Source organism: Podarcis erhardii, assembly GCF_964252035.2.
Source record: "Podarcis erhardii genome assembly, chromosome: 5".
Taxonomy (NCBI): domain Eukaryota; kingdom Metazoa; phylum Chordata; class Lepidosauria; order Squamata; family Lacertidae; genus Podarcis; species Podarcis erhardii.
The window spans coordinates 47,668,032-47,695,239 of record NC_138509.1 but is presented as its reverse complement, the minus strand read 5'-3'; the positions used below and the strand labels follow the sequence as shown (position 1 = coordinate 47,695,239).

Genomic DNA, 27,208 nt, shown 5'->3' with positions numbered 1-27,208 from the left:
GATGCAGGAATGCCCAAACACCTACCATGCATGAATGAAGACTTGCCACTACTTTTGCCTTAAGGGAGTCTACAAGATTCCAAACATGGAATATCCTCTGGTTAGACATTAGTTGATTATTCATGCATTGGTTAAATCTGTAGCTTATATGTTGATAGTATTGGCTTCTATTCCACCCCCCCTTTTGTTTCTACAAATAAGGGCCTCCTCTATGAACAGGTATTCACCACTGAATGCCACAGGGGATATATTTGACCTGGATGTAGTGTCAACATTGCAATGATGCAGCCAGGTTGCACATCAGACGGATGTATTGGTGGCAGTGGACTTGTGACCTTAGATGCATGGCAGCTTGCCACATCTGCAACAAAGGCTGTAAATTATGCAAGGTGCACCAAAGCCCCATACATATTACCCTCAGTAGTGTTGTGTTCTGCCAAAGGATGGAGGGCTGGGGAACTGATGTTGTAGAAGCTGCACAAATGAAGTCGACTGCAGCTCTGTGGCCTTTCTTCCAAGCTAATAATGCAGAACACCTCTCACCACAGGAACCTTGAAACTTTCCAAGGACTTTTTTGGGGGGACAGGCAAAATATAAAATTGTTGTCCTGCACAAGGGCGATTCACCATTGGCAGCTGCCTCAATATAAGCAGCTAATGCAGGGGTTGGCAAGGTTTACCTTGACTGGGCCGGTTCACTCCAGCGGAGATCCCTCTGTGGGTTGGATCGCGCATGCACGATTTCCAGCATCTGCATCTGTGCAGATGTGATTTCCGACATGAGTTCCGGCGCCCCGGAAATGAGCCCCCGTGCCGTGCTGTGCTGGTTTAGTGCAGCGTGCAGGGACTCGCTAAGCGGGTGGCTCGGTTTGGGGGCGGCTCATGGGCCTTAGGTTGCCAAACCCTGAGCTAATGGGACCTCTGGGAGAGGACTTAGTTGCTGAGGAAACGGAAGCCTTTCTGGATGCGGGCTGCCTCTTGGGTTCTACACCCAGGTATGATGGTATGTTGAAAAGCAGAGGCACAAAATCAAAATTGTACCAAGGAGCTGCCTTAGTTTGTCTCATCAGGAGTGCTATGAAGGAGAGATGATTCTGGGGCTATACCAGAGCCTTGCCACTGGCTTAACTGAGAGAATTCTCAGTTAAGTCCTCTGAGGAATGGCTGAATGAAGCTCTCAAAGAACTTGGGAGACTCCATAGGCTTTTCTAAAGTTCTTGGCCATGATTCAAGCCTCAAACTCCCACCCAAATAAGGCAGTAAGCTTAAACTCACTGAACTGTTAGTGTGAGGCAACGATCACTGCACTTTAGTAAAGAGAGAGACATTTTTTATAGTAAACTTTTAATATCAAACAATAATTGTTCCATTGTTTCTAGTTCAGTTACAAAACAAGCTCCAAAATTTTATGATCGGTGTTAAATCTGTTGAACACCATAAATTGTGTCCAAGTTTGAGAAAACAGACATAACATTCTGGTACAAATTATCTACAAAACCCAATATAAACATAAGCTAGCGCCCTTTGTACTAGCTCCACAGATTAGGCAAAAGTTGCAGTCATCAAAGCAAAATGGGAGCTGTAGCTTTAGAGTTCATTTCCATTTACACACTTCTGCTGCTGTAGTCTCCCTTTACGTTGTGCCTCCAGTTGCTTTGCTCTGAGCCATCTCTCTCTTGACAACGTCGTCTGCCCAGCGCTCAGAGAAAGGAACCTGCAGGTGAGAAAGATACGTTGTAGAAATACGGGTTTTAACTTTGCAACTGTAATCTGTGATCACTCCATATCCCTTAACTGTGCAAGAAAGCAACAAGCTAAACTGCGCTTCTAGGTCAGGGGTCAGCAAACTTTTTCAGCAGGGGGCTGGTCCATTGTCCCTCAGACCGCTCAAGCACTGCTGCTGCTGGCACCAATAAAGCCCAGCCCCCTTCCTCCTCTAGGCAGGGTGGGGAAAAGTCAGGAGGAGGCGCCGCCACCGTGTGAGGGAGTGGGAAAGGATGTGTGCGCTAGAGATCCACACAGCGATTCCCGGATCGTCTGCGGGCCAGATCCAGAAGACGATTAGGCCTGATCTGGCCCACCAGCCTTAGTTTTCTGACCCATGTTCTAGGTAGCCCCATAATCCTCCTTTGCAGAATCTGGGTCTGCATGTCATGTACTTGTTCTACTTAAGTGTATTATATAGTATAGTTTATTTGTAGGCTCCTATGAGTCTAGGTTACATTTCTTGGCAATCCAGGTCAAGAATTATCATAACCAGGACTTTTTTTCAGCAGCTTGCCATAAAAAAAGAGATTTAGTGACTCTCCAAAAGGAAATGGAGGAAGATAAATGAGCAATGGTGGGGAAGAAGGGCCAAGAAGAGAACTGAAGCAGTTAAAGGGATAAGCACGTCTCCAGCAAATTATGGCATCTTGCAGTTTGCTATTCTGCATTTGTACTCTCACCTTGCCACAAGCAGAGTTCTATGAAGATCATCAGCTGTGATACTCTCAGGGTCATTTTTACGCATTTCCACAAAATCATCTTCTACTGCCTGTAAGAGAAGTTGTGTTTTCATTAAATGTAGTGATAAAATTATTGCACTTTCGAAGTACGTTTTAAATACGAGTTGGAATTACATAGCAAATTACCTTGCTTGTAGCACTGCGCTTTTGAGGCATGTTGAATTCCAGGTGGGAAGAATTATTTACCCACTACACAAAATAAACATCTACCCCTTTTCATGCTACTTTTAGCTACTGTAAGGTAGGAATGCAGTGTAGTATTGGCAAAATCTTCCATTGAAGGAGGGACTATAGTTCCAAGCCTATATAATGGCAAAGTGCCTTACTCCCAGGTATCCTAGTGTTACAACAGCTCCTAATGGGCCTCTACATGGTGCCGTTATCCCTTGAAGACAGTATTCTAAAATGAAGAGAGTGTTCTATCCCACCATGAGAAGACGAGACCACACTTGCCTACTCCGCTGCCAATACGCACTGTCCGCTCATAGGGATCATGTCCTCCTGCACTTTCTCCCCTTGATAATAGCAACTTAACTGATTCTAGGACAGTTCTTCATATTTTTCAGGAAGCAACAGGCTGAAGCAGTCATATCTGAAGTCCAACAAAATCCCCAATGGTAGATTCCCTTTCATAGTTAGGGCAAGGAGTATTGTGGATAAGGGAGGTGGCAGCCTAGATGGAATGACTCTGTCCCAAACTATATACTCTGCTCGACAAGAGATTCTGGTAAAGCAGAAAGTGCTTTCTCTACCTTGGTCACTTCATCAGATATACTGTAATCCAGCAGTCTCAGCAAGCTTAGATAAATGCGGAACTTGTTGAGGACAGATGGCAGCACTGCTGTGAGAAGGCTGCTCATGTACTCTTCCATGTTGGGGGGAATGAGCTGCGGCTGCAGGTGGACTTGGCAGTCGGACTGTGGAAAGACATTGCACAGCATTACTTCTTCACTGTTATCAGTTCCATACTATAAGCGATGTGGGCTGTAATATGAGCCAGATGGGTGAGGTAAAAAATATTATTAATAATATATATTTATTAAACAATTTTATTAAACAATTTTATTAAACAAATAATCAATATAACCAATTACAATTTTATAACATGCAGAGAATAATATGTGCAAATAAATCAGAGAGGGGAGCTGAGCTTGCGGGTGGGAGAGTGAGGGATAAAAAAGGGGGAAATTATTATTATTAACAAAACACAAATATGGTTTAGACTATTAACAAAACTTAGGCAACCCTAAATAGATGTATTTGCTACACAGCTCTAACTTGAGGAATGGGGGCTCAAGAACTAGCCTATCTGGTTTATCCTCTCCATCTACAAATGGAACACCACACATAATGTCTATGATGTGAGGGCCATCATCTTCCAACTCTATGTTGTCCTATCACTACAGCATCCCAACCTTTCCCTTTCATTTCAAAGTAAATGAGATCTTAATAGCAAATATAGCATATTTCACTGAACAGCAGTTGAAAGTGGCAAGTAGTGATAACACACAAAATTAGTTGGCCTAGGATAGTATGCTCTTGTTCTTCATTAACAAGCTTTCAAATGCAGAGGAAAAGTGAAGTATTGCCATACCGGTAGGAGCGATCTGCCCTCTGAAGTGATAAGGACATTAATGTTGCATGGGAATTCCATCTGGTGGTAACTGAAGTCATAATCCACCTTCTGCCAAGTTATCAGGTGACCTAGTGCTGTCACATTGTGAACACCTACAGAATCAGAAAAAAAAAATCCTCTGAAATGTAGATGCAAAGTCTTCAAGTTTTAAACAAAACACAGTCTTTCAATGATCAGTTGGCAGTTATTTTGTGCAGTATATTACTATCTGGGAATAAATTATCTACTTAAATCACAAGAATATATGTTATATTTCACACACACAAACTTCAGGATGTAGAGTCTACTCCAAGATGATGTAATATTATTGTATGTATCATGGCACTTTCCAGTTCACAGGGATATTAGGTCAAGTCCTAGAGTAGATCCTGGAGTATACATTTGGAAGGAGATAGAATGGAGAATTATATTTTGCACAAGTATACAGCTTCTGCTGTTATAGCTTCTACTATTTATTCAGTATATCAGTTAAGAATTCCAGGTACTACAGTATCTGTTGAACTACGTGGTAGAACAAAAAAGAGAGCAATTTCAGCTTTTCAGCACCAGGCACTAGTCATCTGAATAAGGAGGGTGCTGGAAAGGGGGTGGGGAATAGTGAGAGTTTCAGGGTTCCATGAACTTCCATCTATAAGCAATAGTTTTTGTTTCCAGAAATCCCATCGTTCTTGCTTATTCATTCTTCCCCTGTGCCTCCTGAAGTGCTGCAGTGTCCATTTGCTAGGGTATAAATCTCACCAGGTGCTATGGTACCCATCATGTCCAGCTGGAAAAGTGCTGTAGCACTCCCTGTGGCCCATGGAACAAGTACTACTATAGCATCAGTATGATTTCAAAAGAAGCTAAGAGACCAAATATGAAGCTTCAGATAGATGACATGTTTGTTCCCTTATCAGGGAAAGAAATTTAATTCTTCTTTGGCGATCATTCGTAGCCAAGTAAGATGGTCTTCCATGAAAACGGTCTTAACAGTGAGTCCTTAAGTGACTGTGGAGGCCAATTCTGGATCCACCCATCCTTCCACAGTGGGGACATAGGTTTCCAGGCAGACGTTGATCATGGTGAGGGTTTGCCAAACGTGCCTTGCTCTTAGCTCGTTTCTCCTTTTTGCCCTGAGTTTGTGCTTCTTCAAAGTCCATGACACCTTTGGTAAAGGCTGTTCTCCAATTGGAGCACTCAAAGGCCAGTGTTTCCCAGTTATCAGCGCTTATACTACATTTTTAAAGATTTGCCTTTAAGAACCTCTTTAAACCTCTTTTGTTGTCCACTGGTATTTCACTTTCCATTCTTAAGCTGGGAATAGAGTAGCTGCTTTGGAAGAATAATCGGGCACCCAAACTTTAATACAGTGGTACCTCGGTCTACGAACAGTCCTGTTAACGAACTATTCGGGCAACAAACTCCGCAAAACCGGAAGTAGGTGTTCCGGTTAGCGAACTTTGCCTTGGAAGAGGAACGGAAGCCGGACGGTGGAAGGAGGGAAAGCGTGCCTCGTTTAAGAATGCTTTGGTTTAAGAATGGACTTCTGGAAGAAATTAAGTTTGTAAACCGAGGTACCACTGTATACAGTAGCAGACAAGAGGCACTACCACTTAGCTGGTGGCAACTACTATTCCATCCTACTGACCACGTTGTACCTACCAACACCTGCTTTTAAAGCAGAAATGCACTACTTGAGCATTCCTTCATTTATTATGTCCTTGAGAAAGAAAGGATCGTGATAGCAACTCATGGCTGTGGGTGGCTCCTGTTTTTCACATTTGCAGCCTGATCCAACAGAAGCAGAAAACCTGCTAGTAGAGAAGTTTAAGATAGCCTGGGCGTTCTACACAGGAGTTACGAAAATAGCCCAAGAATATTATAAGGAGGCGTCACTGTTTTAAGCCAAGAAACATAACTAAATGACACCAGAAGCTCTATTCTGCCAAGAATGATCTACTGATACAGTGAATTACAGATTTAAGTTTTAGTTTCCCCCTAATACAGAGCTTTTCAATAGATGCCTGAGGCTAATACTGGTAATACTGAGTAAGGAAGCTAACCGGATGTTCAGAACTGGCTCGAGCTGGAGGCTCCCACGCTGGGAAAGGCAGCAATGACTCAGCAAAGCTGGAAACAGCTGCCTTTAGAGCAGCGAACATTCATTCCACCAACGGGCAAAAAGGAAGGAATTCCTTATTAAGTCTTCACAAAAGTACACTGTGAAGTGTAATAAGTTAAGTGAAAACGGAGCAAATTCCCACCCGCCATATCAAACACAAGGTAACAAATTGTTCCACGCACATGTCAGGTTGATCAGAACAAACAAGGCATGGAGTAACTGGAACAATGAATTAAAGTGTTAAGCAGATTTAAGTAATGGTTTTAAATTAAAAGGCTTAAGATTTTGTTGGAGCACTGAGCCAAGTTTTTGTGAACTGCCCTGGAAACTCTCAGTGGTGGTACAAAAATCCCTTTACCACAAGCAAATTAAAAAAAAACCAGTGCTGATCCAGATTTGTCCTTCTGTGAATGAGAGGGCTTATTCCTTTTGCAGAAGTAACTCAAAATCAGTGGAAGTTCCTGCTGGAGGAATTTCTGTCACTTTCCCTTTCCTCTCAGAGCCACCTTTTATGCTGCAGAAATCAGCAAAAAACCTCTCCTTCCAGTTGAGTTGCCAGCTGGCACCTATTTATCAAACCCTCCATCTTGATACTAAGCACGGGATATGAAAGGACTTTAATCCAAATTTTCTGCAGTACTTTAAGCGCAGGTACTCTGCTCTAATCATGCTAATCTGTAAAAATTGGTTAGCTACATATGACATGGGTTGTCACGTATGAGAATTTGTTATACATTACAGAGACAATGGCTTGGATCCTAGGTTGCTACTCTGTTGATGAAAAAGGGCAACTTCCATCAAATTCTCTGTCTGTAGCCCCCTGTGCCATATCTTTACAAAGGAGGTGGAAATCCCTGTTATGTGAACTCTGCTGTTTGTCAGAAGGGAAGTTATGATATAAGCCAAAGCCACTACTGATATCAGGAGGGGGTGGGGTTGCGGGGCTCACGCCCCCAACTACAATCTCGTGGGGCTGGTGTCAGCCCTGCGGGACTCAGGGATCCCCCCCCTCTCATCAATATTCATCTCCCTCGGCGCCAGCTGGCTGGCGATTGGCTGGCGCTAGGGGGCGGGCTTACCAGGGGCTCTTAAGGTCAGGGCAGCCCCAGCTCGCCCCTTTTCCTTCTCACAGCAGCTACGGTTTTTCCCACCCACCTGCCCTCTAGGTTTGCATTCGGACTTTGCTATGGGCTTCGGCTGGTCGCCGCAAGGGGCCTGGTAGGAGTTTTTCCATTTGGCTAATTGGCTGCATTTTAAGCCACTTGGTTTTTTCGCCTACCTCGTAGCAAAACGTCACAACTCCTTGGTTTGGGCGGTTAGGCATTGGCAGGGGTATTGTTATGCAAATGAAGTTGGGGGGAGGAACGCCATCACCTCCCCCAAATCTTGAAGGGTAGTTCGTTAAAGGACTCTGGGGGGGGGGGTCGCCTCATCCGAAACCTACGGAGGCTAGGGCCTAAAGCGCGCCCCCTGAGCGGTAACCCCTCGGGGAGCGCCTAGGGATGTGCATCTCGGGGGCTCCCCCTGGTGGTGTTTAACCCCTTCCCGGTTAGACCGGATAGTCTGTTAGGGCCAATGCCTAAAGCCAATACTGCTCTTACCTGAAATCAATAAAGTTGTGGCCATTTACGCCCATTAACCTTAATTCTGTGTCCAGTGTCTTTATTACTCCAACTGTGGGAGGGGGCGGGAATTGCCACGCAACCAGTGGTTGAAAACCCTGATCTCACTGACATGTTAGATAAAATGCCCAATTATTTCAAGAATTAGGATTGTCAGCTTGAGAAAACACACATACATTTTGGGAGTAGACCACTAGGTTAACCAGCACGAAGGTCCTGCCTGTGGCTTTTGGAATTGGGAGTTATAAAACAAGGATGCCAGCGGTATAAGGAGATGAAGTCAGCACTGCTTCCAAACAGAGCAAAATGATCAGACACAAAAGTAGGCGGCAAAAACATGTATAAAGCTACCGTAGTGAAGTTCAGGTACTCTGCCCTAAGCAATAAAGTGGGTCAACTGAGAGATAACTCTGTAAAATAATGACAGTGCAACCTGAACAGCCAACATTATCCTTTCTAAATGCAGCGATCTGGTTTCTTCTTAATATTTCTGTTAATGCAAGAGAGCATTGCATTGGGATAATGAATGGATGAATGAAACCCAAATACCAACCTCTAGTGTCAAGCTGTCCTTGCTCAAGCAGAGTCTCATCTATCACAAGGGAGGTATTGCTTGCAAGCTGTAGTACTCCACTGACTAAGCGGTTAGCTGTGTAGTCCTTGTGAGGGTTAAACTTTAAGCAGTTCATGTTCTCTATGGTCATGGGCAGGCGATAGGACTGTCAAGGAAAAAAAAGTTATGAGTTTTCCGGTAAGAAGTGTTCCTTTGACAGACAAAACAACACTAAAACAATAACAGAGATATAACAAGTGGGTCAATACACACACACCAGATTCCAAAGGAAGGATCAAACAGAAACCATGCAGACATCACAAGTTGAATGGGGAATACAAATGTTTATTCTCAATACACTTAGATATGTCATTAGCAAACTTTTTTTAAAAAAGAGAACTGTAGCGAGTTAAGTTTTTTGTGTATTAGTTTTAAAAGATGCGAGTCTTACGTGTTTACTGAGTTTCCTTAAAGCTCCAAATTATCATAGTACCCTTGAGTATTAAAGATGTTGCGTAAGGCAAAATAAACTCTATTCCCAAAAATATACCATAGAATTCCACATACAGATACTTCATTTCTTCATTTAGGTGTTGGCTACTGCTATGACCAAGGAACTGAATGTACTGTTCCAATTGCAGTCTTCACAGCTATTGGAACAGAAATATTGTAGGAAAGTGTGCACCTGCCTTTTTTAGGTATACTTCTAACACCTCCAGTTCTGCAATGAAGCTTCTAGGTGGCTACTGTATCAACATACTCATATAGGTGAACTATTGCACAATCAGTTGCTCCACAAAGCATTTATATATATAGAATTCTTACTGCAGGCACTAGCTGCTGAATAATATTGTATATGTGCTCCGTGTAGACATTATTTCTTGGACAGCCGCTTAAGTTGACTGTGAATTTTCCCAGAGGAAGAACATCTCTTCTTGCATAGCTAGAAAACACACAAAAGAGAAAGCAGACATTTTGAAATTGCTAGAGTGATTGCAAGAAGTTAGTGGCAAATTCATGATTCATGGGTTTTTTTTTAAATAAAAAAGCAGGTGTCTAGAAGGCTAATAGAAAGCTCAAAAATTGTTTCCTCTCCCCAAACCCTGTAAAGTGAGCTTCAGTTTTATACATCTGAATACCAGAAAAGACCTCAGCTTCATATATAGATGGCGAATGATGATTGGGAGCACAGTTGAGGATATCAATGGTTCAGGTGGTAAATTATTCAGAACCTCCAAATTCTCCTCCACAATTATTTCAATCATCAGGAAAGGCTGAGGTAGTTACAAATATTGGCTCAACCTTCCCCTTTTTCACTGACCTCTTAAGAAGGAGTGAAGCCCTGAAGGAGTTATATTTCTGGATGGCTTTGTTATAATTGTTTATTGGGTGAGAGGGACAGCTTATGTGTCTAGTTAACTGCTCCTCTCCCAATAGATACTGGAAGGTGAGAAACAAAACAACCAAACTCAAATGCCCAGGTAGAGAAATTGCCAAGAATGAGAATGAGAATGGGATGCAAATAACATATGGAACACATAAGACAATCAGGTCCGTAACTTCCTGATGCTATAGGAGCCCAGTCTGGAGGTGAGCTGAAGGCCCAACTTTAGATGATGAAAATAGGGTAAAATTTAACAGAAGTAAATTTGGAGAATTTTTATCCAAAATGTACCACCCTTGAGCAAATTCTCACTCGCTCTTACAAGAATTAGCTGCAGTGAGCCTTGGGCTCGACTGCTTTCCCACCCTCCTCTGGTGTAGTCAGGAGTAGTAAGTTGGCAGTTAAGTATTGTGCTCAAACTTTGGTCAAAATGTGTTTAGTATTAAATATGGTTTGTTGAAACTACCATCAAGCCAAAGCCTATGAAGCTAGTCTGTCTGAATTACATATAGGTAGGACTAACCACAGTTTAGGATTCAGAGCCAACATTGAGCTGTGGTTTATTGAAACTGAGAGCTGTACTGGTGGAGGAAGGAGAACATGAACCTGAAGTTGGTGCACATAATGAACCATGGTTTATCACACACATGCGCTGCCCCCATTGTTTGAAAGCTTCCCAGAGTTCTTGCTTAAGGGAAGCACCATCTTCCATTTCTTGGGCAATGATATACCCAAGGCTATCCCTGTGTATTTGGGTTCAATACATTAAAACATCTGCTCTGGTTATTAGTTCATAGGTGTTATTTGATCTCTTTGAGCCCCTGACAGAACACTTAAGAATCTGCTGAGCTGCATGCTAAATCCTAAATTTAGAAAGGGTTGTATGGGAAAAATGAAATGTTCTAAATAGCTGACCAGGTTACTTACACTGTGGAAATGAGATGCAATATAAGGTACTCAGCAGCCAGGCTGTCTCCCAAGAAGGCATGAGTGAGGAAGCCAAGAAGCTCTGCTCTGACTGGTGACAGTTCAGACATAAAACTAGAAACAACTAACAGAGAACAGTAGGGAGTAGACAGAAATACCATTGCCTAACAGTCATATAAAATACAGTTCTTTTTATATGAATGAGTATCAACTGGGGAAAAAGACTGGACAACATACAGCTCTATATCCAGCAAAAGAGCAAATTTTGTATCTTGCTGTAAAACTTTGCCCACCTAAGTTTCACACTATGCTACTTTGTCTGACGGTTGGGGCAAAGTTTCTCAACATAGGCCCTTACTATTATTATTATTGGTTTAACGTAATGTCTTTCTTATTATATACTTTCATACGACACTAACTATAATACTATACAAAATCTGGTCTGCAAAAGTAGTACATAATTACACAAGCCAGAACACTATATGTGTGCGTGTTTAAAGAATATAGATTACACAAAGACACAGGGAGGTGTCTGTCATTACAAAGAGCACAGAACTTCAGAATACTACCACCAAGAGGCAAGAAGAGCATGGTTGGATTTGGATCTTGCATGAAGAGAAGTAGGTGACTCTAACCCTGAAGGAGGATACTGTGCCATGAGCCAGTCTGGGTTTGAATTTGAGAGGTCTGCTGCTTAGCTTCTGGTCTGTGGGTGCCCTCTGCAGGACAGGACCAATGAACACATTGGAGTACATGCAGCAGCATCACTAAATGTTTGGGGAGACCACTTGTTGGTCACATTTTCATGTAACACTAAAGCGTAGTTTAGCACAATATGAATATGCAGGACAGGCACTGGGCTGCATGCTTCCCCTTATCTTTTGCACACACAGCTGGGAGGAGCTGTTTGCAAGCTTCTGCTCTTTAAGGTGCAGCTCGCAGATTCATCTGGATCTAGAAATGTGCTTAGCCTTAACTATGGTTTGTTCAGCAGGCCACTGTCAGTAATTATGGTTTGAAGTTGGCTTGTTTGAAAATCAACCATGGTTAATATTAACCACAGTGTAAATGAAACAGCAGCTGTGGTTTTGTAAAAGCAGAAGCTGCATGCGAGAAAGGATGGGAGCCTAAGATGCAATGTAGCCAATTCATGCAGCACTCAACTATGGCTCAGTGGAACATGCAGATGTAGACATCAAAACAGCATGTTGTACATGGATTATATGGAGGGTTATTTTAATAATGTCTCCTTTTTAATCTTAATTTGTAAACTACAGAGAATATAAAATTGAAAGGTGGTATATAAATATTTTCTAATCTTGCAGTCCTTGGGAGAGTGCGTCAGGGGCCAAATAATGCTTCAAATCTGAGTGGGCAGGCCTCCCTCTGCAATGTCTTCCTCTGTAGCCTGCACCTTACAGAATTCAGTAAAGGAAAAGGGGTATGCCATGGGAGAGCAGGGAAAGGCATTAGATCCGAAAAAGTCCCAGTCTCCGGACATTATGCCCCCCAAATGAGTAAACATATGCAAGTCCCAAAGAAAAAGAAAGAGCAGGTGGTAACAGACGCCCCCCCCGAAACCCCCCCCCACTGCTTTATGCTCCCTTTTGTCCTGCAGGGCACCCAAAAAGGTGTTTCCCTTCAGTTCTCCCTCTCCCACACTGTTTGGATTGCTCTGTAAATAAATAACAATTAAGAAAGTAGTACTGATTATATTGTAATGTTTTATCTTTACTCATTACTGTCTACTTTCAAACACAGGAATGAATGGTAACTTGAATTTGGACAGAATTGAAGTTAATAAAGCAATTTATTTATTAATTTTCTTCCCCTTTTATGTAAACATTTCTCTAGCGAAATTCAGTGCCCACATAATAGCTGGCATAACCCACACTTTTAATTAACACTTGTGCTTAAGTGAGAAAATTCAATGTATAAAAACCCCCCACCCAATTTTCCTTAAACAAAGCTGGGAAATACGGTACATAATCATTAATATGAGGTTTGATTTTTTAGGAGGCTGGCTTCTGCCTCAGAAAAGCATCTAGCAGGGCAACAGCTGTTGTAGGGGGTGGGGTGGGGAAAGACTTTTACTCAATGTTGTAATTAAGAGCTGTTTCCTCAGCTTCCATTCCTTTGCTGAAAAACAGCTGATTTGGATTTGTGAATCCTGTTCACGGTGAATCCCTCATTAAAGGAAACTGAATGGTTTTTGAGCCAAGGGACTTAAATATGCTGTAGGATTCATAACTATCAGCTATGTTTACAAAAGGATTCAATATGCTCCATCTCCACCAAGGATCTCATAGTAAAACTTGTAGCCAAAATATAAACTACTTGCGTAAGGAAGAGAAACTACTGGAAAAAAATAATACAAGTGCCACAAAGCAAAATCAAGCTCAGTTAAAAACCAAAGAGATCAGTGTTGATAGCAACCTTCTTTAACTATTTGGAGTATGGATCTTTGTAACATGCACACTATAATCCCATGCTTGCATATTTCATATGCATTTGTTCACCAGCTAAAAGTACAAAATGTACACCAGAGCCTTAACTGTTGCTACAGGGGGTGAGCACTGGTTAATTAGGACTGGCATGGGGGGCCTTTTTCCAGGAATAAGCTTATTTCAAGTCACATTGCTCAAATAAAAAAAACCCCCGACAATGCCAATGTATTTGTGGAAAATCTAGAAAAACCTTGACATCAAAGGCTTAAAAGATGTTTAGTAGAATACCTTTGTGATCTGAATACGTAGGACTCTGGGAACAAGCTTATTTCTTTGTGAATGAGGAAGTGGAAACAATAAAGTCCAGTGCAGACATTCATCAGTAATGAGGTAATCTTTCTTTTAATAGCTTAACTACTTACAGCTCTTGCTTTCCTCTTCATTAAGGCAGGCAGGCAATAATGGATTTATGTGTTGAAGTTTCTGTGCTAAAATCACATGGATTCTGGGAACTAATGAGGCTGGGGGACTATGAACCCTCTGTTCTTCCATTGTGTCCATACATTCCATAGACTCCACTGGAGAGGATGAATTCTCCCTAGTAAATAAAAACAGCCAAGCTTAAGACACATTTCGTGCAGTTATACAGGTGCTATTAATGAATACAATGACATATAAAACAAATAGAGCGGGACTAAAAAATGTACACCATGAAAATTGGGAGGGGCAAGTCCTACTGGGAAGGACAGCTACTACAAGGTTTCAACCTCACTTAGAATCAAAACTTGCCACCGTGTACTTCTGTGGGATGAAGCTATAAGCTCTACAGGGGAAGGTATTACACATAATAGGCCTCTTTGCTATGGTGCTTGAGGCCGAAAGAAAAAAGGCAACATGGCTAGAAACCCTTCCCAATGTTGCATACACAGAACACTTCCAGGATTCTAACAGAGCAATCCTAAGTGGGGTCTGGAGTGGTACCAGTGTGGTGACTGGCATGGATGTGGCAGCCAACTAGGTCAAGAAGTGTGTGTATGCCTTGTAACTTTCCACAACATCAACTCCAGACTGAAGGACCCATAGATTGGTCTGGGGGGGTGGGGGCTTCCTGCTTGCTACACTGTCAACAACATAGCTGAGCTTGGTTAACGAATGAAGAGGTCTTCCTTCTGACATTGCCTGTCACCCTCATAGTGCTGTGTGTTTAAGGAGACAGCAGGGCATGTGCAACTATGCTGTCAGCACCATAGTAAAAGCTGAGCTCAGCTTGCTATTGAAAAACTGGATCATACTTCTGCTTATTTATACAGTGGTGCTTATTATACTAATAAGTTACAAATAAAATACTTAAATATTGTTTGTAGCTCAAATCTGTGTGCCTTCAACATTATTATCATTAATAACTGTAAATGTAGATCCTATTAACATTAAAATGTTACCTATCTTCGTTGTTCACCATGTTCAGGACTGGATCGACAGATAAAATCCCATACACCTCAAGAACATCATTCACTTTGAAACTATCCCCGTTTTCATATATCTGTCACAAAGAGTATTTTTAAGAGAAGAGACAGATTATAGTAACATAATGCATAGAGCTGAATATTAAGCCAGGACTTATCTTTGCAGGAATGAGCAACAGCAAGTAGGAATGGATGAATCCTTCAATTTCGGTTTCTTCCAGATGCTCATTCCTCCAATATCAAGTTCAGTTCTTCACTTTTCTGCATCAGTTTGTGAATTTCTTTTTAAAACGGTCTCCCAAAACTTCACCAACATTTTAGTGCTCATTTCTCCTAATACACACATTTCTGTAAACCTTTTCTTCTAATGTGTATATTACTTATGTTATTTTCACTAATATATGCATGTTTTATACACATTTATGCATACTGTACATAATTTGGGTTGAGAACTACACAGCAAAATTCAGAGAAGCGAGATAGCTGCATTTCAGCTCACGTATTGTTTTGGGTTCTGCAAATTAGTTAGGTTCACATTTGCAGTGTGAACTGAATTTCTGCCTCATTCCTCACAACAAGTCTCATATTCTTGCACTTTCCCTTCTTTCTTTTGGTATGGCTGCAAGGACGGCTCTGGAAGTGTTTGCTTCTGTTTTGGATTAACTGCAGCTTGTCGCAATGTCTGAACGCAGACAAAATGTGGTTAATCTTAACTATATTGTACTGGGAAAAAAAAGCAGATTTTGAACTCTGGATTATGAAACTGGTTTGTTTCAACAAACCATAATTAAGATTAATTGCGGTTTAGGACTTTAGGACTTTGAGTAAACTACAGTTACTCAAAAAGAAGCAACAGCTTTAGATCTTTTCTTTGTGACCACAGTGGATAAGATGAGAGGGAAGGGAGTGCACAAACCTGAGGCTTGCTGCAGCTCATTCTTGTAACAATAAACCACCCAAATACAAATGGTATCTGAAGAAGTGTGAATGCACACAAAAGCTCATACCAATAACAAATTAGTTGGTCTCTAAGGTGCTACTGGAAGGATTTTTAAAATTTTGTTTCATCCAAATACAGCCAGTGTGTTTCTCTAGCAAAATCATAAAGTAGATTTCAACATAACCGTAGAGACTTAAGAGAGCAAGCAGAAGGTTTCTTGCACATTTCATTGTATCTGCCACTTCTTGCTTGCAGACATCTGTAATAACTAGCTGCATTTTACCCATTTCCATGAGTTTCGCACTGAGCTTTACTCTTTATAGAGAATATATTAATCATTTCAGAAATATGCAGCAGTAATGGCCAGAGCTGCATAACACAACGCATTACTAATCAACATGCACAACCCCCAGCACAGACACCAACTGTTGGTCTACTTCTTAGCTTACATTCCAGTTTTTGGAGACCTACTTTGGAGATTTACATGTTGCCATTTATTGTGTGAGATACGAGTATCCTGCTATTTCACCTATGTCAACTCACATAAAATGTATGATCACAGTTGTTGTTTTTTTTAAAAAAGAATGCACATATAACTTCATAACTTCAACTGAATAAACAGGATTAAAGGAACATGACATCTCAAGTGTCTGCTTATGTGAGTACAACTGCAGCTACACATACTTCTGTGTTCTGAATTATAATAATATACCCTAGGTCAACAGTGCATTTAATGGCAGGATTTATTTTAAGGATTACATTCTTTTGGTTTTCTTAAGAACAGAAGAGCCCTGCTGTATCAGGCCAGAGGCTCTCCCAGTATCCTGTTCTCACAATAGCCAACCCAGATTGTCTATGAGAAGCCTGCAAACAGCACCTGACTGCAGCCACATGCTCACTCTTATGACTCCCCAGTAATGGGCATTCAGAAGCGTATTATTTTCATCAGTGGAGGTTGAACTTAGCCTCCATATTTCATCATGGATTTAAAATGTAAATGAGGTAATGCTTAATACTGCTTGATAGGCTTATTACCTTCACAAGACATGCAGGGCCTTTCTCTCCTGGAAGTGGAAAGTTTAGATCTAGCGGAGGTGAGCAATTTAAGGAGATTGTCTGATGTCTTGCAGATGCTTCTGTTTCTAATCGCTTTGGCTCTCCACTCCCATGGATATCAGGCACACTTCCTGCAAGTTAGAAGAAGCCGTTTCTAATCAAAGTCCAATCAAAGTTGAAATTAAAACTTCCAGTTTTTTCAAAGAAACTTTACAAGGCCAGAAGTTTAGGGTAAAAAAAAGTAAACGTTGTAATGGGGTGCATCCAATGTAGTGCAAAACTAGAAGCACACAGTACCTGTTTTGCTGGTGAAATATTTTGCACCAGTAGAATATTGTTGTGCAAGAGAATGCATAAGAAAGATGCTGGTAACTTTGTTGCACAATCAGTTGCACAATCAGTTGCACAAATGTTATGCAACATTTAAAACTCATCAGTCCATTAGTGCAAGAGCACTTGATCTAGTGGAGAATCATAGATGCAGCCCAATAAGTGGATCAGAGTATCAAAAAAATATGTGCTTCAATAAAACAGCTATTCAGCCATACGACTTTAGTGTGTTTTGGGTGTAAGAGGAACTTAAAATAAAACCATCAATGTCTAATTAGCTGATACCCAGATGTTGCTCTCTCTGTTTAGATGGATGCAACTCCATATCTTCATCTTCCTCATAACTCCTCTTGTGACGACTTGGTGTATAGGATGTCGAAGGGCAAACTCGAGCTTGGCTTGCACTGGTATAGGCTTAAATCTCAAGTTAAGGACAATAGCATTTACTGATGTGATCTACCCACCATAATTTGATCTGGTATTTCAATTGTATGGAATGATTTAAAACAAAAGAAGATAGATAGATTTGTTATTTTTGGATTAACCACCAGAGGGAGTCATATTTTTCCGAAGACTTCAATTTAATAGTATTCTAAAATTTAAAAAATGTACAAAGCTACTCATCTGCTTGTGTAGATATGCCTGGAAAAACCGACCCTACATTTTTATGGAATAATTAAAAAACCCCAAACACTTCAACTTTCTTTGTAGGACAGCACCTTTTCTTCAAATTTCAAGGCACTTTAATCAGATAGCTCAGTCGGTAGATCATAAGGCTATTAATCTCAGGGTTGTGGGTTATGCTGAGCAAAAGATTCCTGCATTGCAGAGGTTGGACTAGATGACTCTTGTGGTCTATTCCAACTCTACAATTTTTTCTTTCCACCCCACATTGCATATATATTTTTCTATATATCAGCATACAGAACAGTCAAAGAACTGCAAAGGATATTTCTTTCACCCATGCTGACTCTCCAGGCACTGGAACACAGTATAAAGTCTGCCTGTCTCCCGTTACTATTTGTTTAGGGTTTAAATCTATTTCTTGGTGAGGCTAGAAAAGAATCAAGTGACATTACACAACATTAGAATACGAGATATCCAATAATATTTGGCCATTTTCACTTCAAAAATTCTATCCTACTAGGTCAGTTGTAACAGAAGTTAATCTACCAGAATATTGAGAGTACCAAAGTATTTTTTTGTTTCAAAAAGGGTTGCAGATTCATATAGTGGTACTCCTTTTCACACTAAGATACAATATACTCTGTTCTTCCAACAACCATCTTCATGATGCAGCTGATGCTTTAAACCATTTTGAATGCAAGAACAAAACACCTGCAAATAGTTTTCCTATTATGGAACAAAAAGCATGGAGGTTTTATTCTTAGAAACTGGAACAACTGCTTCATCATAATCACAGGTTCTGATAGTTAATATTGCAGAACTATGATACTAACAGTCACAAAAATAAATAAATAAAATGGGCTTATTTAACAATTTGATATTATATGCCATAATGACTCATCAGTGTTTGCATCACTCAGACAAAACCCCCAGTATAATGTAAGAATCAAAGCTCAAATTAAATTAAAATGTTGAATCAATCAATATAATTTAATAAAAGCCTCATTCTCTGGATGCCAAATCTTTAAGTAGCCAAAACGGCAACATCCATGTGCAAGAAGGATCTATCAGCAGATGTGGAGGAATCCCAAAGTTTGCAGGAGTACCAATCAAAATATTTAGGGGGGAATCTAATAGTGGGAGGGGGGGTTTGACCTAAAATGAGCTGTGGAAGACTAAACAAGCTCACTAGCCATAAAATGCTAACTGGGTTTGAGAAATAACAGAGTGAAAATGAGGATCTTGAAGAAGGGCATGGCTGGTTTGTTGGAAGCCTGTAAATGAGACTTCACACTGCAATGTTTTATTACGGATCCTATGTGTTTATAACTAAATCTCAAAACTTCAAAGAACCGTGAATTTTCAGATAACTATCTTAATAAGAAAAATAAACATTATGTGGCAACAGCATCATTGCAGCATGAGCTTTCATAATCAAAAGCCTACTTCATGCATCTGATGAAGGTCTTGTCTTGTTCATGAAAGCTCATGTCACAAGACTTGTTTTTACAGCAGCAGACCAATGTGGCTACTCTCCTAGAATGTAGGCATAAATGAGACTTTCTATATTTTTAAAAAATGGAAATAATTCAGTACTAGATGCACCAAAAGGATCAGATCATCAAAACCTTCTACAGTTTGATATTCTGTTCTATTTCCACTTCACTGTCTTGGTTGTGTAATACAGGACAGAGGCATTATCAAGTACACCACTAAATACATTCTTTAGTTGTGGTGCTGAAATCAACATTTTGCCAATACAGAAAAATATCCCTGCATGCATATCCTTGTTGAAATAAACTTCTTTGAAGTACTATTTTTTTCTTTAGAGAGAGGTGCAAGAGAAGCAAGGGAGAGGCACATATATATGGGACGACTTATTGCACAGAAGTAAGAAACATCACTTGCAAGGTTTAGGTTTATCCCTTTAAAACCTACACTTAAAAACCCCAAACTGCTAGATTTTTATTCAAAGGGAGGAATTCAGTGTCACTCTTCTAATCGTTCTGTCGGTGCAAGCATTACAGCTTGCCCAACCAAACCATCTCCCCTATGGATTCTGGGGATTATTCAAACCCCAAACCGAAAATGAGCGGGGGGACAGGGAGCTATATTTGCCATATTATCACTCACCCCACATTCTGCTACATCTCTGTATTTTCCAAAATGCAAAACCTATTAAAAAGAGGACAATGTGAGATCACTGTTGTATCCTACATCAGTTCACATTCATTTCTATGCATAACAGAAATCTCTTCAATTGTGGTTATGCTTTAAGTATCAGCATTGCACTACATATTTCAAAGTAAAGATCAAAATAAATCTGACAAAGAATTGAATATGGGAAAAATTCTGGCCTATAGCCCCCTTCTGAAAGCAGCTACAAAATACTCCTACAGATGAAGAGCTAAATCATGATGGCTTGTGGCTATGCCTGACACAGATGTTCAGGATCTATTGGGAGGCTAATATACAAAATACGATTATGTAAATTTCATATTTAAAAAGGGCACACCCCTTCAGTTATACCAATAATTGATGTGGTGGCCTTGCTTCCCAAGAGGCACTGCTGAACCTTCTGCCGTGGTAATTAATATGCAAAGCAGTTCAGCTGAGAGCAAGTCCAAGATAGTACTTTTATGCCGCAGACACGCCTGTTTCTTTAAGGAGACTGAGACCTGGAAGTCGTCCATCTAAGTAGGGTCTTCTCAGTCTTGGTGGGAATAGCTGTAGGTCTCAGTCCTTGAGTAAATCACTGCATATGCCCAGCACAAGAAATGCCAGGGTTTGGAGCATGATAATGATGCACCTATCCACAGTTAAAACAGAATGAAGAATCCTCTTTCCTAAGGAGGAAGACTGATTACTCACCATCCCTGCACATTCTCCTTATTTCAGATTACTCAAGCATGGGGTGCTCTTCATTGATGAAGTTGATGGATTTTTAAAAGCATGGATTGGTTGCTGATACCCTGTGTGTGTCAGGAGGACTTGTGGAAAGGGAAGTGGCTGGGTTTCCCCCCCTCTTTCCCCCGCTGTCGAACTTCTGCAAAAGCCCCATGTGACATGGAACAATAAGCCGAAGATTTGAGAGAGGAGGTGGATGATGGCCACCATAAATCATGGCTGATTAGTAAGGCAAGCACACACAGAGAGAGCACGTATCTGTGCATGTGAGAAAGCAATAAGGACCATAATAAAGAAGAACCACTTACACATGATTTAGTATGTATGTCAATTGTTTCATAAACATTCATATAAAATTCAGGATCAAACATATCTTGAACCATACAGCGAAATTTCACTAAACTGTTTGGCTTCAGATAATGTAGAGGGACATCATTCAATGAAGGCACCTGTAGAAGAATAATAATAATATTGAATTACTACTACTTTCACATGACATATACAGAATTTTACTCTCTAATGGAACCTTAATTTATATAGTAATTAGGAATCATGAGGAAATCAATCTATACTAAAGAATATACATTATATTTTTTTAATCTAGCAGCAGCCTTATTGTTTGTTTACATCAGCCAGTGGAAAAAAAAATGTTGTCAAGTTCACAATATTTTTAATACTGTGTATAATAGATAACCGGTATAATAGATAATACAGATGTGTTTTCTAAGATAGGTCCAGCTTTTTAGAAGTCTTTTACTGCTAGAGTTTGACCTGGGAAATGCTGTGGCTCTTTGGTTAAACCACTTCTGCTAACATCTACTTTTCTTTTTGATAAATGCAGGTGCTAAGAGCCATGAACAGATCCATATCATTTTGAATAACAATGATGAACAGTAAAACTGTATTAATACAGTACGGTACTGTCACCATTCAAACCTTCGTTTTCTGAATTCACTGTATGCCCTTCATTACAAGGCTTAATTGCCAATTATCCAGTCTCTCAGGCTATCAAGCTGCTGAGCTATAATCACACTTCAGTTTACTCTTTTGTACTTTGGGGATGAATTTACCAGAGAACACTGATGTTCAAATATTTAATCTCAACTAAGCCAACACCGAGTGTCATTCAAACAACTTGTCATCAGAAATAGTGCTCTTTCTAGAATGCTTATTATTCTAATCTGGTATGCTCATGTGACTTCCCCTTTGTGTTCATGTCTAATTCTACCTACAACATGTTTTTACCCTAAACTCCCAGGTAGGTGGGTACAGGTTGGCAGCCTAGGTGTTAGTTAAAGATGGCACAGGGGAAAAGCAAGGTTGTGCCTTTAACAGCTATAAGGCAGAAGTTTGACAGGGTAAGCTTTTCCTAGTATGGAAATACATTTGTGGGAAAAGCTTCACTATGATTATATTCACTCTAATTTTGTGTTATGACATGTCCGTCTCCCATGGCAGCCATGTTGTGACTGGCACCCACAATGCTCTCTCAAAATCCAAAATTTGCCCATTAGTTCAAAAGGGTTTGTGGCCCTCTCTTCTACAGTATGCCACTGCAAAGACTTATCCTACAGCAGGCATCCCCAAACTCGGCTTTCCAGCTGTTTTGGGACTACAACTCCCAGCATCCCTAGCTAAAAGGACCAGTGGTCAAGGATGATGGGAACTGTAGTCCCAAAACAGCTGGAGGGCTGAGTTTGGGGATGCCTGTCCTAGAGGCTAAGAAACACTGCTGCCAATGCAATGAAATTAAACAGGCAGAGTAGGCAATTCTGCATCCTGACTATTCTTGCTCAAAATCTCTATAGTAGAATTAACAAAAACTCTGACCAGCCTCCGCCAGGTACTTATTTTTTATATTTTTGTGTCTTATCATGAGGTTAACAATACCTGCAAGTCCCAGTTATACGTGAGGTATCTAATTAGAGGTGCATTCAACTTACTGTCTTTTCAAAGAAGTTATAGTCTGTTAACTTTGCTCTTCTCTAATAAAGATTTTCAGTTCCTATTGCACTTATAGTGAAACCCTAAACATCAGATATGCCAAGTGGGAGAAGTTAGGATGTGGTATGTCATCCCACTCCCCAAATGAGATGCCCTTAAGCTGATGTAAATAAATTACCCCACTGTATCTGTTTACGCCGGCTGAAGGAAAGCCCTGGTGGCGTAAATTAAATCAGCTTAAGTTATGCTGGTGTAAAGGGCAAAAAGGGGGCATGTCAAGAATGGGAAATGTGTGCAGGGAGAGGGATAAAGAATCTTATGCTGCATCACAACTCCCTTAATTCATTGGTTTTACCCACAGAGCTTGGTGTAATTTACATCAGCTAAAATGCAGGTGTAACTAAATTCCCCCAATAAGAGTCAATGAAAGGACAGAAAATGAAGGTTTGCATCTCCCCTGCACCCCATCAAGCAGGAACAGTTAGAATGCAATTTAACATACAGAGATACGCCTTTGTATCTGCTTGGTTAGGACTGCTCTGCCCATCTGCTTGGAGCCTTATAATCCTTTTAGTAAAAACAAAAAATTCCTTCCAGTAGCACTTTAAAGACCAACTAAGTTAGGTCTAGGTATGAGCTTTCGTGTGCATGCACACTTCTTCAGATACCACACGAAAGCTCATACCTGGAACTAACTTAGTTGGTCTTTAAGGTGCTACTGGAAGGAATTTTTTGTTTTGACTATGGCAGACCAACACGGCTACCTATCTGTAACTGAATCCTTTTAGTAGTTTTTCTCAGTTCAGTTCGCAAATTTATTTAAAGCAATGTTACAGGAAGATATTGTGTAAAACACAAGTGTACTGCCACCAAAGCAAAAGGGTAGGACCTAGATATGTAAATAAGTAAGCCCATTTTTACCCAGTTAGTAGCATTATTTTCTTTCAGCTTCTCTCTGAAGTATTCCGTTACTTTTCTCTCCCATTCAGGATTCAGACTATTTTGAGCTAGGAAAAAAACAAATGAAATTGAACTATTTTAGAACATTCAAGATTCCAATGTATTTGGGAAATAAAATAGAATCCTGACTTAACTGCAAACACAATTTTTGCAAGAATATTGTCAGATAGCATTAATTATTGGAAAAAATAAAAAGCTTGATTCAAGTAGTAAGGCTAACATTTATTAGTATTGGAGACAGCATGCCTCTGAATACCAATTGTTGGAGTTCATGAACAAGAAAAATGCTACTGCATTAAATTAAGCAAGCTGAATATTTAGACTAGAGATAGGGAATGTGTGGCCTTCCAGATGCAGCTGAACTCCAACTCCCATCAACTTAGTGATTCCCATCCACTCTAGGCAGTATGGCCAGTCTTCAGGGATGATGGGAGTTGTGTTCCAGCAACACATGGGGAGTTCACAGGTTCTGAATCCTTGATTTAGTCTGTCAACCAAATGTGGGGTGAAAAATTTTCAGAAACAGAAACATTTCCAGTGTTTTATTTTTCAGGAGAAAAATAATCAATTTCACAAGTTCACTGTTATTTGCCAATTGCAAATAAAATATTAGGGAATCACAATATCACATAAATGACGGGTGGTCACATCGTATTTCTTGTGTGAGGTTTCCAAGTACTGGGCAGCCTGTTGGCTATCCGGCACTTAGGAACCTACAGCAGCTTCAAAACCATTTTGCTGTTTGCAAAGAGCTTTAAGGCAGCTCCCACGCTCCTGTTTGAGCCTTTTTGAAATATCGCTCTTTGAAGCAGCTCCACGCTTCTCCTTTAAGCAAACAAGTGGTAGAGAGACGGTGGAAGAGGAGAAAGATACCAGCAGATCTGAATCAATGAACAGTGTTCAAAACTCCCATCGTTGAAGGTGCATTTTGTGACAGGGAATTTCATTAGCGTGAACAGTTTCTGAGCGCTGGGCACAATACTGTGCCTAAGATTTCAGATTAAAACTGCAGAGTGGAAGGAAAGGATGACCTTTTTCTGCCTCCCCACTTCCAGCTACTTTCTGAAGATTGGAGAAGAGACCCTCTTAAGAATATTAGGGGCGTGGGCAGGGGAAGGACTAGACCATGTGAAAAACAAACATAATATTTTAGCTGCAGTTCATTCATTTTCAGCTTTGTGTTCTTGTTAAAAAAAAGTGCACCTAGACATTCCATTGTTGCGCCCATAACCAGGTTTAAGGTGCCATTTAGTGCCTAGCTTTCATATCTCAGTTTCTTTTCAGCTGATGAGTGGGGATTAAATCCTGCTGCCTTGGCTGCATGATCCTGTTTGCTTCTAGCAACAGGGCATGCAGCCAATGCAGGGCTGGACCCTGTTCTCCTGCCCTCCATGATGGGTGGGTTGATGTGTTTTGGGGAAAATGGCCATGGGGCCAAATTGGATTCCATGGAGGCCCAAGATTGACCCATGGGCAAGAAGTTATCCGCCCCTACTCTATAGCATCAGAAAAGTCTCCCCAAATTTCCCAAATATCCCACATCACCGTCAAAAAGGATTGATATATACTTTCCATGTCATGAAGAACAAACTGTTCTTGCCAATTAACTAAGTATCTGTAGCCTCTGAAAAATTCTAGACAATAGAAAGACAACCCAAACCCTAGTTGGGTAGCAGTGATGTGTGGTGGAGGCACCACTGCATCTGTCACTCATGCTGGTCAGAGAAGAAAGCCAGCAAGACGGGGGGGGGGGGAGGTAAATCACCCTCAAGTGATGACAGGGGTGCCTCACAATTCAGAAGACCCTGGGCTAGCTTAGCCCCTCTTCTGGAACACTCCATTTTGGTACTCCTGCTTGCCTGCACTTTTAGTGGACTGAACAGAAATATCTACAGTTACAGATAGGTAGCCGTGTTGGTCTGCCATGGTCAAAACAAAATAAAAAAATTCCTTCCAGTAGCACCTTAAAGACCAACTGAGTTAGTTCTAGGTATGAGCTTTCGTGTGCATGCACGAAAAGAAGAAGAAGTGTGTATCTGAAGAAGAAGTGTGTATCTGAAGTGTGTATCTGAAGAAGTGTGCATGCACACGAAAGCTCATACCTAGAACTAACTCAGTTGGTCTTTAAGGTGCTACTGGAAAGAAGAAATATCTACAGTAGTGGAATCCAGCAAGGCTGGGGGGATGGATTCCCCAACCAATCTAGCCTGCTTTCTCGCCTGGTGTGAAGGGCGGGGTGGGTAGGACAGCCAACTTAGTCGCTATGTAACTAATCTTGCTTAGTGCCTATGCATGTACGCAGAGAAAGCCAAGCAGAAACCATTCAATTTTACTACCTGCTCACAATCTATATATTGTTATGAGTTGGGGGGGGGGGTAGGCAGGCTGTATACTTGAGCCCCCTTCTAAGGTTACAAAGGAAGTGGCTTTGTGCCCCAACTTTCAACTCGCTGGTAGTTACAAAGACCAGAAGTTATTATGTGAGCTAGAAGCTAGAACCTGGTAGACTGGAGGCTAGGCAGCTGGGAGACAGAGCTGTGTGTGATTTCTGCTGGAATCCAAGGATGGGGCTATGAGAGAAGCAAGACCGTCTTAGGGTGTGTTAATGCCACGGACCTCTCCATCATAGACTTGGGTCATATACATGTGTAAATAAACCATATACCCTAAAGACAGCAGATTCTCTGCTATACTTCATTCTGAAGGAACATGACCTGGAAAAGCCTGGAACCCCTTGAATCTCACACTGCTCGGAGATTGTGGTGGTGTGCAACAATATAAATTTTGTACTGCAGAAGATATTAGGCATTCATTTCCTTAAAACATATGTTTGCAAGTTAATTGTTACTATAGCAGGCTGTCGTTATTCATACCAATCAATAAGCTACTTGATTTTAGTGGCTCTCTTTTGGTTGTTTAAATCAATGGTCATTTATTTCAATTGGCTTGGTTTAAACCCACACATCCTGGGAGACACAGACACCCTAGTTAAATACCCCAGCAACTGATACTGGTAAGGAACAAAACATGTAGAAGCCAGACGGCGTGGTATTTACCTGCCTTACTGGGCTTTGACATGCACCAGCCTAATACCACGTCCTCGCTTTATTCTGACAGAGGGCTCTGATCTGGCGATTACCCTCGGGGGGGGGGGGGAGTGATGCTGAAGGCTCCTTGGAACCTCCCGGTTCTTTAGCACGCGAAAAGGCATACTACACATGCTCAGAGGCACTCTTGTCCCCGTTCCTGGTCTGCTTTCAGGGCGCTTCACAACCACAACAGCCATGCGATCCCGCCGAAGAGTGGGAGCCAGGCGCCCGCTGCCCTCTCGCTGGGCAAGGCCGAGCTCCCCACTAACGCCTTCCAGCTCTGCCCAGCTAGGCCCACTTTGCCCTGCCGCCCCTCCGGCTCCCTCCATGCGCAGCCGACCCCTTCTTCCGGGTTGATCCCGGCCCAGCGGGCTTGTCTCAGCCCCGGCTCCTCGTCCTCCTCCCTCGCTTCTCTTTCCCGAAGCCTTCTCGGCGTTGCTTGTTTGCCTCGCCCCCCCCCCTCCGGTTCCCCCTTCGCTTACCGAAGATGCCTTGCACGATACTGAGGGGGCAGTTCAGCCAGTCCGCCACACACGGCATGTCGTCGGCTCTCGGACCGGGAGGCACAGGCGGGTTTTCACCGACGGTCGCTCAGTATCCCTCCGACGGCGGGCAATGGCGCGCTTAGGCGGGCTAGTGCTTCGCGAAGAGGCGTTGTCGTCGTCGTCGTCGATAGCGGCGCGCCCGAGGCCGAGCTGACTCTCCTTCTCTCCGC

At 41.5% G+C, this 27,208-nt stretch overlaps 1 protein-coding gene across 1 annotated transcript; it reads right to left on the bottom strand.

Moving 5' to 3' along the window:
• Positions 1–1,446: 1,446 nt before the first annotated feature.
• Positions 1,447–27,156, bottom strand: MCMBP (minichromosome maintenance complex binding protein). Its single transcript, XM_081863719.1, has 16 exons — positions 26,976–27,156; positions 23,366–23,451; positions 20,809–20,949; positions 19,727–19,768; positions 17,921–18,020; positions 17,252–17,383; positions 16,616–16,767; positions 14,617–14,717; positions 13,600–13,775; positions 10,731–10,854; positions 9,245–9,362; positions 8,420–8,585; positions 4,102–4,235; positions 3,260–3,424; positions 2,448–2,536; positions 1,447–1,714 (listed from the first exon to the last, which is right to left on the bottom strand). The coding sequence occupies exons 1-16, from the start codon at positions 27,031–27,033 to the stop codon at positions 1,588–1,590; spliced, it is 1,911 nt and encodes a 636-aa protein (XP_081719845.1). The 5' UTR covers positions 27,034–27,156; the 3' UTR covers positions 1,447–1,587.
• Positions 27,157–27,208: the final 52 nt, after the last annotated feature.